This window comes from Helobdella robusta, assembly GCF_000326865.2.
Source record: "Helobdella robusta unplaced genomic scaffold HELROscaffold_63, whole genome shotgun sequence".
NCBI lineage: Eukaryota > Metazoa > Annelida > Clitellata > Rhynchobdellida > Glossiphoniidae > Helobdella > Helobdella robusta.
Window position 1 is genome coordinate 68,315 of NW_008705353.1, and position 12,124 is coordinate 80,438.

General features: G+C 37.5%; 2 protein-coding genes across 2 annotated transcripts; one reads left to right on the forward strand and one right to left on the reverse strand.

Moving 5' to 3' along the window:
• The first annotated feature begins 22 nt into the window (after positions 1-22).
• Positions 23-6,488, forward strand: HELRODRAFT_103239 (hypothetical protein). Its single transcript, XM_009029883.1, has 13 exons — positions 23-905; positions 1,167-1,422; positions 1,471-1,672; positions 1,760-1,936; positions 2,018-2,351; positions 2,475-3,101; positions 3,272-4,003; positions 4,123-4,413; positions 4,606-4,734; positions 4,985-5,121; positions 5,372-5,453; positions 5,643-5,742; positions 5,826-6,488. Exons 1-13 carry the CDS (start codon positions 174-176, stop codon positions 5,981-5,983), a joined length of 3,957 nt encoding a protein of 1,318 aa, XP_009028131.1. The 5' UTR covers positions 23-173; the 3' UTR covers positions 5,984-6,488.
• Positions 6,489-6,980: 492 nt separating this feature from the next.
• HELRODRAFT_186069 (hypothetical protein) lies at positions 6,981-11,220 on the reverse strand. Its single transcript, XM_009029884.1, is given in 13 exon segments — positions 6,981-7,007; positions 7,021-7,757; positions 7,860-7,967; positions 8,170-8,293; positions 8,540-8,621; positions 8,823-8,943; positions 9,060-9,126; positions 9,395-9,486; positions 9,686-9,860; positions 10,298-10,354; positions 10,554-10,622; positions 10,749-10,862; positions 10,944-11,220. 12 exon segments carry the CDS (start codon positions 11,151-11,153, stop codon positions 7,336-7,338), a joined length of 1,641 nt encoding a protein of 546 aa, XP_009028132.1. The 5' UTR covers positions 11,154-11,220; the 3' UTR covers positions 6,981-7,007; positions 7,021-7,335.
• Between the last annotated feature and the right edge of the window lie 904 nt (positions 11,221-12,124).

Sequence of the window (12,124 nt, forward strand, 5' to 3'; positions counted from 1 at the left end):
AACTAATTTTACTTTTAGTTAACGATTTTTTAACATTTACTTCCGATCAATTCGGTAAATATATCATTTATGTTCGTATTTATGTCGTCGTAATTTTAAAAAGCTATTTCTAAATTTAAAAAAAGAATAAATATAATATTTTTTATTCGGAAAGAAAAACTTAAGCAGGAAAAATGGTGGCAAATGTTACGACGCTGCACATAGCCAGTCTCTTGGATAAAATGACATCTTCTGATAAAGATTTTCGGTTCATGGCCACGAACGACTTGATGACCGAATTGCAAAAAGATTCAATCAAACTAGACGACGAAAGCGAGCGTAAGGTTGTCAAAATGCTCTTAAAACTTCTAGAAGATAAAAATGGAGAAGTGCAAAATCTGGCAGTCAAATGTTTGGGACCTCTGGTGAACAAAGTTAAAGATGCCCAGGTAGAAACTATTGTCGATACATTATGTACGAATATGCTCTCAGATAAGGAACAACTCAGGGATATATCAAGCATTGGCTTGAAGACAGTGATTGGAGAGCTGTCCCCAGGTTGTTCAGGACTGGCCATCAATATATGCAAGAAGATAACAGGCAGACTGACGATTGCTGTATCAAAACAAGATGATATTTCCATTCAGCTGGAGACCTTAGACATTCTAAGTGATCTCTTAAATCGTTTTGGCAGTCTACTAACATCTTTTCATCCTGTCATGCAACAAATTTTATTACCTCATCTGACCAGTTCAAGACTGGCCATCAGAAAAAGAACTATAATGGCTCTATCCAACTTATCAACAACCAGCTCAAATCATTTGTTTGGTGAGCTAATCACATATTTGATGCATGAGCTGTCGAGGAATGCATCAATTTCCACAACAAGAACGTACATACAGTGCTTGGGTTCCATCACGAGACAGGTCTTTGAGTGTTTTTTCAACTACTGATATTATTTTTTTTATTATTTCATTTTTTCAGTCATTGTTCATATATGAAAAATTTTGTCATTAAAAAAACTGCACATTTGAGTTAAATTCAATTCAGTTGGGTTAGGTAGAAGTTATGTTGAAATATGTTGTGATGATAAAACAAGACAGCAAGATGAATATATGGATGGATAATTTTTCATATTTTTATAGCTCGACTTTTTAAAAACAAAATGTTTTTTTAACGAAACACAGTCAGGCCATAGAGTTGGAGAACATCTAGATCGAGCATTACCTCTAGTCACTCATTTATGTTCTCTGGAAAAGAAAATGCAGTCGACCAGCTCTGATGGTGATGACGACGAATTGAGGGAGTGTTGCATCCAGACATTGGAATTTTTTGTTAGAAGGTGCCCTAAGAACGTTGGTCCCTACCTACAAGGCATTGTCAAAATTTGCTTAGATTCCCTGGTCCACGATCCCAACTACAGCTATGGGAATGATGAGGAATGTGACATGGATACCCAGAAGGAAAAGGGTTATGGTGATGAAAATCAAGATGATGAGAACATAGCAGATGATGACCAAGAGGATGATCAGACTGATGATCAGAGCAGGTCGGATGTCGAGTACAGTGACGATGATGATGTTAGCTGGAAAGTTAGAAGGGCTGCTGCCAAATGCCTGGGTTCTATATTCTCCATCAGACATGATCTGCTGAATGAGTTCTATGAAGTTGTATCACCGGTTCTTATATCAAGGTTGCCATTGTTACTTGACTTTTAACTTTTTTGTTTTTATTGCTGTCTTCAATATTATGATAACATGAAATTTTTTTACTAAAACAGGTTCAAAGAGAGAGAGGAGAATGTGAAATCAGATATCTTTGCTTCCTACATATCCTTACTCCGCCAAACGAAATCAACAGCTGCCATCAGCATGACATCAGTTGCCACTGACGATGGCATGGAAGTCGTAGAAGGGCCCATTGCCCAACTGGCCTCTCAGGTGCCTAAAATTGTCAGGTTGGTTAGGTTTCAGTGATGTGCTATAATGTTTTAAATTTTTGAGATTCTTATTATATCTGAAAAATATAAATTAACCAGGGCAATACACAAGTTACTGAAAGAAAAAAGTGTAAAAACAAAGCAAGGATGTTTCTTGCTACTATCAGAGCTTGTTCAAACTCTCCCCGGCTGCCTGAAAGACCTCATGCATCTAGTGGTACCCGGCCTACAACATTCACTAATCGACAAATCTTCTAGCTCAACGATGAAGATTGAAGCCTTGTCTTTTTTGCACCTCTTGCTCGTGGCCCACAGTTCTGCTGTCTTCAGGCCTCACCTGACTTCACTGGTCCACCCTGTCATTCAGTGCATCTCCGATCCATTTTATAAGGTGGCATCTGAGGCCCTCCAGGTTGCACAACAGCTCGTTAAGGTTGGTCACTTGTTCTTTGATGTGCTTCTTATTTTGTTGTTGAAGTGGTTGTTTGTGATGCTATTTGTAAGCTGATGAAATGAATAATTATTTGAATGGAACGTGATTAACTTTACTATGCAGGTTCTTCGACCACTGGACAACAGCACTTCAGACTCCACTGCAACACCTCTCCATCAACAGTTCCTCTATGACATCTTTACAGCTTCAGTCAAAAGACTGTCAGCTACGGATGTAGACCAGCAAGTTAAAGAACGGGCCATTGGTTGCACTGCTCAAATCATCTGTCATGGAGCTGATATTCTTGGTCCAAATCGTCTGAACGCCTGTCTACCCATTTTCGTCGATCGCCTACGCAATGAAACCACTAGATTATCAGCAGCCAAGGCACTGGCTGCAATTGCTTCTTCACCACTTCACGTTCAGTTGTCGCCGATGCTCCTGGCTGACTGTGTTCCGCTGCTAGGAACATTCTTACGTAAGAATCAACGGGGATTGAAGCTCTGTTCTCTTCAATGTTTGGATGCATTGGCTCGTGGTGGCTATGTGTCGCCGACAACTGCTGGGGCATTTGATGCAACAACGAATGATGCAGCTGCGTTGGTGTCTGACCTCGATCTTCATGTTGCTCAGCTGGCTCTGCAGCTGTTGACGTCACTGTGCAAGATGGGCAGAGCTTCAAATGTCATCGGAGGTGAAAGTGTCGTCATTGGACAGGTCATTGGGCTGGTCAAGTCACCTCTTCTGCAGGTTAGTGGGTGGGTGCATTCTGCTGTGCATTTGCTAAACTTTCAAAGAGAAAATTGTTGAATCTTTCATGAAAATTTGTTGTGTTGTTTTTAGGTTTCTGTGTTACAATGTCATTTATGTTACTTTATATACATATTCATTTTCTTTGGTCCATTAATTTAATCTCTCAGGGTACAGTCCTACAGTCGGTGATGGATTTCCTGGTGGCACTGATGCATGCTCATGAACAGAATTCCACTTTGCTGGGGGCCTCATTCAGCCACCTCTTCAACCAACTGACTTATCCTGTGCACGAATCAGCAGAACACATGCAGCAGCAGCAGCTGCAACAATCACACGGCAGTTCACTTTCAAACATGATCCTTCACAAACAAGCCTACCACTCCATTGCCAAGTGTGTGGCTGTCCTACTCTACGAACAATCTGAAAGACACGGGTTGGCCTCCATAGACAATGTTATTGAGGGGTTCATTAGATCAATCAGTCAACCGAATGTTCCACACCCGGTTCAACTGATGGCCATATTGGGCATCGGTGAGGCAGGGAGGAAGTGCAAACTGGGTCCTGAGAAATGTTTCCGTCTCCAGAGGGCTCTAATTGATTGCTTCTCATCAAACAACGACGACATCAAGCAATCATCTGCCATCTCAATTGGAGCCATTGCTGTTGGAAACCTGGAAATCATGCTGCCGTTTGTATTAAAAGAGATTGAATTTCAGCCTGCTAAGAGGCAGTACCTGCTGCTGCATTCGTTGAAAGAGGTCATAAGCAGCTCCCAGCAACAACAGCAGCCGTCAACAGCAACTGCTGGCGGGGGCGGGGCTGGTAACAGCAGTGAGCAGCAACTAACACCTTATGTTCATACAATCTGGAACCTGCTGATGAAGAACTGCGAGTGTTCAGTTAGTACTTTCAATATCTTTTGTTTATTATATATTTTTGGTCCATCTATATCTGATTGTTATTTGTTAATGAGAGCACATGAACTGATCAAAGTTTGTTTATCAAACCAACCAATCAGGAGGAGGGCACGAGAAACGTGGTGGCCGAATGTCTCGGTCGTTTGGCTCTGTTGGATCCGGCTGGACTGATTCCGAAACTGAAGGACTGCCTGAAGTTCACCTCCCCCTTAGCCCGAAGTACCGCTATAGCTGCCGTGAAATTTGTGGTGTCTGATCAGCCGCAAGCCCACGATGGCCTTTTGAAGCAGTACATTGGTGAGTTTTTGAACGCTCTCCGAGATGAAGATGTTAACGTGAGGAGGGTGGCTTTGGTCGCTTTCAACTCTGTGGCTCATAATAAACCGGCTTTGGTTAGTTAGATGGTTGGATGGTTAGTTGGCTGGTTGGATGAATGGTTGATGTGTGCTTATAATGCCTGATAATTGAAATATTTATTCCAATAACTATGATCTAAAATATCGCAAACCACCAATTAACAAATCAATCATTTTCAATCAATCAATTAATCATCTTCAATCAATCATCTCCAATCGACCAATCAGATGCGAGATCTTCTGCAGGACGTACTGCCCGACCTCTACCAGGAGACGAAGATTCGCAAGGAGTTGATCAGGGAGGTCGAGATGGGACCTTTCAAGCATACAGTTGATGACGGATTGGATATCAGGAAGGTGTGTTTCAGTGATTGGCTGGTTGAATGATTGGTTGAATGCTCAAGTGACAAATCTATTAATCATCTTGTTGATTGTATGGACACATCATACACACACCCTTATTTATAATAGTCTTATAGTTTGGCACTAATAGATCAGTGACACGATAAAACATCTAAACCTAGCTCTCTTACTCTATGAGCTCTCTTGCTAGCCATATAAACGTGCAGTACAAATAGATAACCTAGATAATTTGCAACTCCAACAGGCAGCCTTCGAATGCATGTACACCCTGCTGGATGCATGTCTGGAGAAGGTCGATATCTTTGTGTTCCTCCAGCATCTCGAAGAGGGATTGAACGATCATTACGATATTAAGATGCTTACATACCTTATGCTTGTTAGGTGAGGATGATGGGGGTGTGATGGTGCTGGTTGGGTTGGTGATTGTAATGTGAATTTAGGTGTGGTTCTTTCATCTTCTTTCGTTCACGTTATTTATCAATTAGTTTATTCATTCGTTGATTCATTCAGACCTTCATCCATCCATCGTTTCATTCATCCGCTCGTGCATTCATTCTTTTATAAATTCATCCATCCATTATTTCGTCCATTCATCTATCACTTCATCTATTCATCCATCATTCCGACTTAGATTATCCCATCTGTGTCCAGGAGCAGTGTTACAGCACCTGGATAGGATCATTGAGCCCTTGAAAGCTACCTGTATGAGTAAGGTAGGTAGGTAGGTACGTGATGTGATGCAAATGAACAGACTGACTGACTGGTTGGTTGGCTGGTTGATTTGATTGGCTGGATAGTTGTTAACGATCTTTGAATAATTAATTTTTACGTTAATCAATCCGGCAACAAACCAATCAACCGACCAATCAAATAACCTCGGCCACAACTCATCGACCAATCAGGTGAGAGCGACCTCAGTGAAGCAGGAATTTGAGAAACAGGATGAACTGAAGAGGTCAGCCATGAGAGCTGTCGCTGCCCTAGCCCTTATACCAGACGCTGGTCGGTGGTAGTGATGAGGATAATGATGGTGGTGAGAATAATGATTGTGATATTTTCAACTCATTTTTTTCTATTTACCTCAGACAAATGTCCTCAATTCATGGAGTTTGTTGGTCAGATAAAGATGAATGGCGAGCTGTCGGCCATCTTGGAAAGTATAAAAGAGTCCTCGTCATCGTCGTCGTCAGCCGCTTCGACTTCAGCTGCTGCTGCTGCTAATGATTTGATGGATATAAGCTGAACGTGTCGACTGACGATGATTTTGATGGTGATGATGACGACGACTCCCGTGTGCGTGCGTGCGCGTGTGTGTGTGTAATCTTATCTCGACACGGGTTTCATTCTGCGCTTATATTTGTAATGTTTGATAGAAACACAAAACTTTTCAGTTGAGAGCAAAAAGTGAGTTTATTATTATTATTTATTGTTATTATTGTTGTTATTGTTATTAATATTATTGTTGTTGTTATCAAGTTTCAGCTGTTCGTTCTGAAATCCACTTAGTCAGCTAACATTAAGACTAAGTAAATCGGATATATATATATATATATATTATTGTTATTATTGTTGTTATTATTATTGTTGTTGTTGTTGTTATTATTATTACTGTTATTATTACTCTGAAAAAACTAAAACATAAACTCACATTTTGTTCAAGAGATGAAAATGAAACAAACGCATTATAACCTCTGATACAAAAGTAAAAATAATAATAATAATATTAACTTCTATATAAATAATAATAACAATATTAATAAACTAATTATTTTATAAGAAATAATTATTATGATTGTTGTTGTTGTCGCCGGCCGAATTGGTAAATGTATCAAACAATCAGTGAGTAAGTCTTATTTTAACTAGTGTGATAATGGTAATAAAAATTAACCACGATTTACAAAGGACGAACGTTTAAAAAAAAATACCTAATTAAAATAGCAATAATAGTAAATAAAATCTTATTAACAGATACTTAATTATAAATACAATCTTATTAACAAGTAATTGTAGTCATAAATATAATTTTATTAACAAATAAATACTAAATTATAGTTATAAATACAATCTTGTTAACAAATAATTATAGTTATAAATACAATCTTGTTAACAAATAATTATAGTTATAAATACAATCTTGTTAACAAATAATTATAGTTATAAATAAAATCTTGTTAACAAATGCCAAGAAAGACAAAGTAACAAGAAGAAAATGTAGAAAGAAAATTTGCAAGTTGAAAATTCCCGTTTTGAAAAATTTTGCCACCATCGTGATACTATATCATGATACAATATCATGATACCATCTCATGATACAATCATCGCTTAATCATTATCCCCGACACCAACATAACCATCACCCAGTTTTAATCATTTTAAATACCATCGTCAATATTTTTACTATCATTATTATCGTCGTTGTTCAGCAGCCAATAGTATTATCGATATGAAGGTGCGTAAAATGTGACGTCATTCATCTTTATCATTTCATCATCATGGTTCGTGCGACATCACATAACTATGACGTCATCGTCGTATCTTCATCACCCCATCATCATTGCATCACAATCATCATCGTCATCATCATTTTCTTCCTCTTTACAGAGGAATATTTCCATGCTTCTTCCAGGGATTTGACTGCTTCTTGCTAGCCAAGACCTCCAAATCCAGGCACAACCTACGCCTGGTCTGTCTGGGATCGATGACGTCATCGACGTAGCCGCGGGTGCTTGCCGGAAACGGATTAGCGAACAGGTCGATGTACTCCTTCTCGTGTTCGGCAGAGCCCTGATCACCTCGGAAGATGATTTTAACGGCGGCTTTGGCGCCCAGGACGGCGATTTCGGCTGTGGGCCAGGCGTAGTTGAGGTCGCCACGCATGTGCTTGGAGTTCATGACGCAGTAGGCACCGCCGTAGGCTTTCCTCGTGATGACAGTTATCTTCGGGACCGTGGCCTCGGCATAGGCGTAAATCAGTTTGGCTCCGTGTCTGATGATTCCGTTGTGTTCCTGGTCTGTACCTGGATGGCGATGATGAGGACGACGACGATGGTGATGATGGCTACGACGATGAAGTACAAACACACAGAGACAAACAGACAGACAGAGAGGCGGAAACTAACCAGGCAAGAAGCCAGGCACGTCTTCAAAGGTGATGATGGGTATGTTGAAGGCATCACAGAACCTCACAAATCTGGCTCCCTTAACTGAGGCGTCAATGTCAAGACAGCCTAAAGAAATTATGACATAATTATTATATTTATTAAAATTATACATAAATACACTCATAAGCACCGATATATTCACAAATGCAGAAGTCTAAATATTTTTATTTGACCTTGTACAAAACTGTAAAATCAAGGTAACTATTTATGATATTAATTATAATTGATTATTATGACTATAATTTTATTTAATTATTACAATAATTACCGGCGGCCACTTTCGGTTGGTTGGCGACGATACCGACGGTTCTGCCGTTCAATCTACCGAATCCGACGATGATGTTCATCGCGTACTTCTGGGCTATCTCGAAAAATTCACCATCGTCAACGACCTAAGTGAATGAATGAATGAATGAACGAATGAATGAATGAATGAATGAATAAATAAAAAAACGAACTAACAGATGAATGAACCGCTAAAAATAGAATAAAGGAAACGAACGAAAAAATTTTATTTGAAATCGGCCGAAAGAAAGTTCAGTTTATTCAATCAAACAGCTGAATTTCAGAGAACGAATGAATGAATGAATGAGTAAGCAAGTGACCAGTTGAATGAATGGCCATTCACAATTACTCACCCCTTTGATGACGTCATTCATGTCGTAGGCTGTCATGCTTTCCAAGGGCACCACAGTGTCTAGGACGGGCGCGTCTCTATCCCTTAAATAGCAATGTCAAGGCCATTCGACATTCCATTCATTCATTTATTTGTCGTTTGTTCTATTTTTTTTCATTGATTGATTAATTTATTCGTTCATTCGTACATGCATATATAAAAACTTGAATGCACACAGTACAGACATACGTAGACATACAAACCGACACACACAAACACACACACACGCACACACACAAACACACCAAGGGTCATCTGTTCTTCTGATTGGAGGCTGTTCTCTATTACTCAATGGCAGATAACTGAAGAGCTCTCTCATCTTCAGTAAGGCCTCTATATCATTATCATAAGCTCCGTGCGCACACCCTAGCACAAATTTCGTCACAATTAATAATAATAATAACTATTATTATTATAATTGTTATTGTTTTTATTATTATTATTATTATAATTATTGTTGCTGTTATTATTAACGGACTGACCGGAAACAGCAGTGTGTGTCTTCGATCCGCCCAGCTCTTCCTGTGTTACGTCTTCGTTCGAGACCGCCTACCAATCAATCGATCGATCGATCGATCCATCCATCCATCAATCAATCAATCAATCAATCAATCAATCAATCAATCAATCAATCAATCAATCAATCAATCAATCAATCAATCAATCAATCAATCAATCAATCAATCAATCAATCAATCAATCAATCAATCAATCAATCGATCAATCAATCAATCGATCAATCGATCAATCAGCCAATCAATCAATCAATCAACCAGCCAACTAATCAGCCAGCCAGGCAGCCAAGCAACGAACTCACCTTGACAACATCGGGTCCAGTGATGAAGAGGTACGAGGTGTCTTTCACCATGAATGTGAAGTCAGTGAGAGCCGGAGAGTAAACAGCCCCGCCTATGATAAAAATTATTATCATTATACTAAAAATAATAATAATAATCGTCAGATCATGTTATCATTTTTAAAATATAAAATAGTCATCGTCATAATCTTCGTCCTTATCATCACAACAATCAGCTCTAAACACTATCACCATCATAACCATCTTTACTATCGTCATCATCTTCATCCTCATCTTCATCATCATCCTAACCGGCACACGGTCCCATGATTAGTGACAGCTGGGGTATGACTCCGGACGCCATGACATTATTCTGGAAGATTTCGGCGTAACCGGCCAACGAAGCCACGCCCTCTTGAATTCTAGCCCCGCCCGAATCGTTCAGGCCAATAACTGGCGCACCAACCAGCATGGCTTGTTCCATTACCTGCGACGTGATTGGTTAGATTTAAGTTTGTTGAGGGTGTATTATTGTTTGCTGGCTTGCTATTGGTCTATTGGTCGATTTTTAATTGGATTGGTTGATATTGGTTGGATGATGGTGGCTTACTAATGGTTTATTTAGATGAATGGTGACCTTCTATTGGCTGATTTGAATAGTGGTTTGCAATTGGCTAGTTTGTACAATTGTACATAGCTGCTAATAGATCTATAATTTACGAAAAAAACAAACATAACAATGATACAAAAATGATATACAATAATAGATACATACAAACAAATACACAACAGATATACAACAGATATACAATAGATATACAATAGATATATAACAGATATACACAAGAGATATACAACAAATATACCACCAATAAAATACAATTAATGAATGAATGCTTATGATGAAAATATAATACTATCCACCTTACAAATCTTCTTAGCATGAACGTAGGACAAACTGCCACCAAAGACAGTAAAATCCTGCAAAGAAAAAATGATTTTTAAAACATTATTAAATAAAATCACTTCTACAAAATTGTAATTAATGTCGTATAAGAGAAATTTTAAAGAGAGAATTAATTAAAATAGTAGAAGAAACAGTTCAAGTAATGATGATAAAGAAGATGAAATAAAATTGGTGATGACATCGCGATGACATCATCATAACGTCATGTCTCACCTGACTGAAAAGATAGCAGGGTCTTCCGAAGATCTTAATTCTTCCAGTAACAACACTATCACAAGGGAACTAAAGATAGAAAGCAACTAATGAAACGTTATTTCTTTTAAAAATACTTTTCAATATTATTTTAATATTAAATTATAAAATAAAAAAAAAAAAAATTATTAAAATTGAGTAAAAATCTAAGTTTACTTTTTGTTTCTCCATATTGAAATCAGTGCAACCATGCTCGACCAGCTGGTCATATTCGACAAAGGAATTCCTATCACTGAGAACTTCTATGCGCTCTCTGGCCGTCAATTTTCCCTAAAAATAAATTTTAAATAATAAAAAGAAAAAGAAGAATAAAAAAATTATAAAAAAAATAATAAAATAAAGTATTTGTACCCTTTTATGTTGTGATTCAATTCTTTTCTGACCACCACCCTGTAGCGCTTTGCTCTTCTTCTCATTAATTTTCTTCCTAACTTCCAAAGTCAGCCTGGCCGATTCCTCGTTGGCCGAAGCAGCCGTCGACCACCTTGCAGGTATGATCGAAGTCGTACGAGCTATCTGGTCGCCTAATTTTAGGGATTTCACAACTCCTGTTCTTAGCATCTTGCTGTTTGCTTGATGTGTTTGTGTTAGACTGCTGTGTTAAGTTAGGTGGGGCTCGAATTTCAGAACCTATTCAAGAAATTATGAATTTACACTGAAAAATACAGTTTAAGTATTAATTTTGTAATTAATTTTATTTAATTTATAAATAACTTTAGTTTTTTGTAGCATTTGTAGACAAAACAGTAACTAAAACTGAAAAGACGAAAAAAGGTTATTGCAACCATAGCATCGGTGAAAAAACTTTATGAATATAACATACGAAATAATGACATTGAAAGATAAAATTATAAAACTGTACATTAATGATTAACAAATCGGAAAATCTAAAAAACAACCCAAAAAATCAGCTCAGATATTTAGAAATTTCACTAATCTGACACCGACCTAACTGAAAAAATTTCTATATTATGACCTTTTATCTTTAACACGGCCTTCAACTTGACCCTGCAAAATTTATTCTGGTAAAATGCTGGAATGCATTTATGATGGGAGTAATTTTTCAGTAATTTAAGGCTAAAAATTGTGAATTGTAAACTACAACTCAATTGAAATTCTTCGTAAGAAAGATTGAAAAATTAAATATTGATAAATGCTGTGACATTCCTAAACTGTACACACACACATACACACAGATATATATATATATATTTATATATTTTTACAATATTCTATAAATTCTACCGAATGTTTGGCGTTAATATGTTATAATATGACATATTAACGCCAAACATTCGGTAGAATTTATAGAATATTGTAAAAAATATGGTCTATTACCAACATATATATATATATATATATATATATATATATATATATATATATATATATATATATATATATATATATACACACACCCATGTTCCTAAAATCGTCAACATAAATAAAATCTATAAGAAAAAAAAGCAAAAATGTGGAAAGCCGCGCCATGCCATACACAGCTAATCTAACGATTCATTACAAGAGAGAGA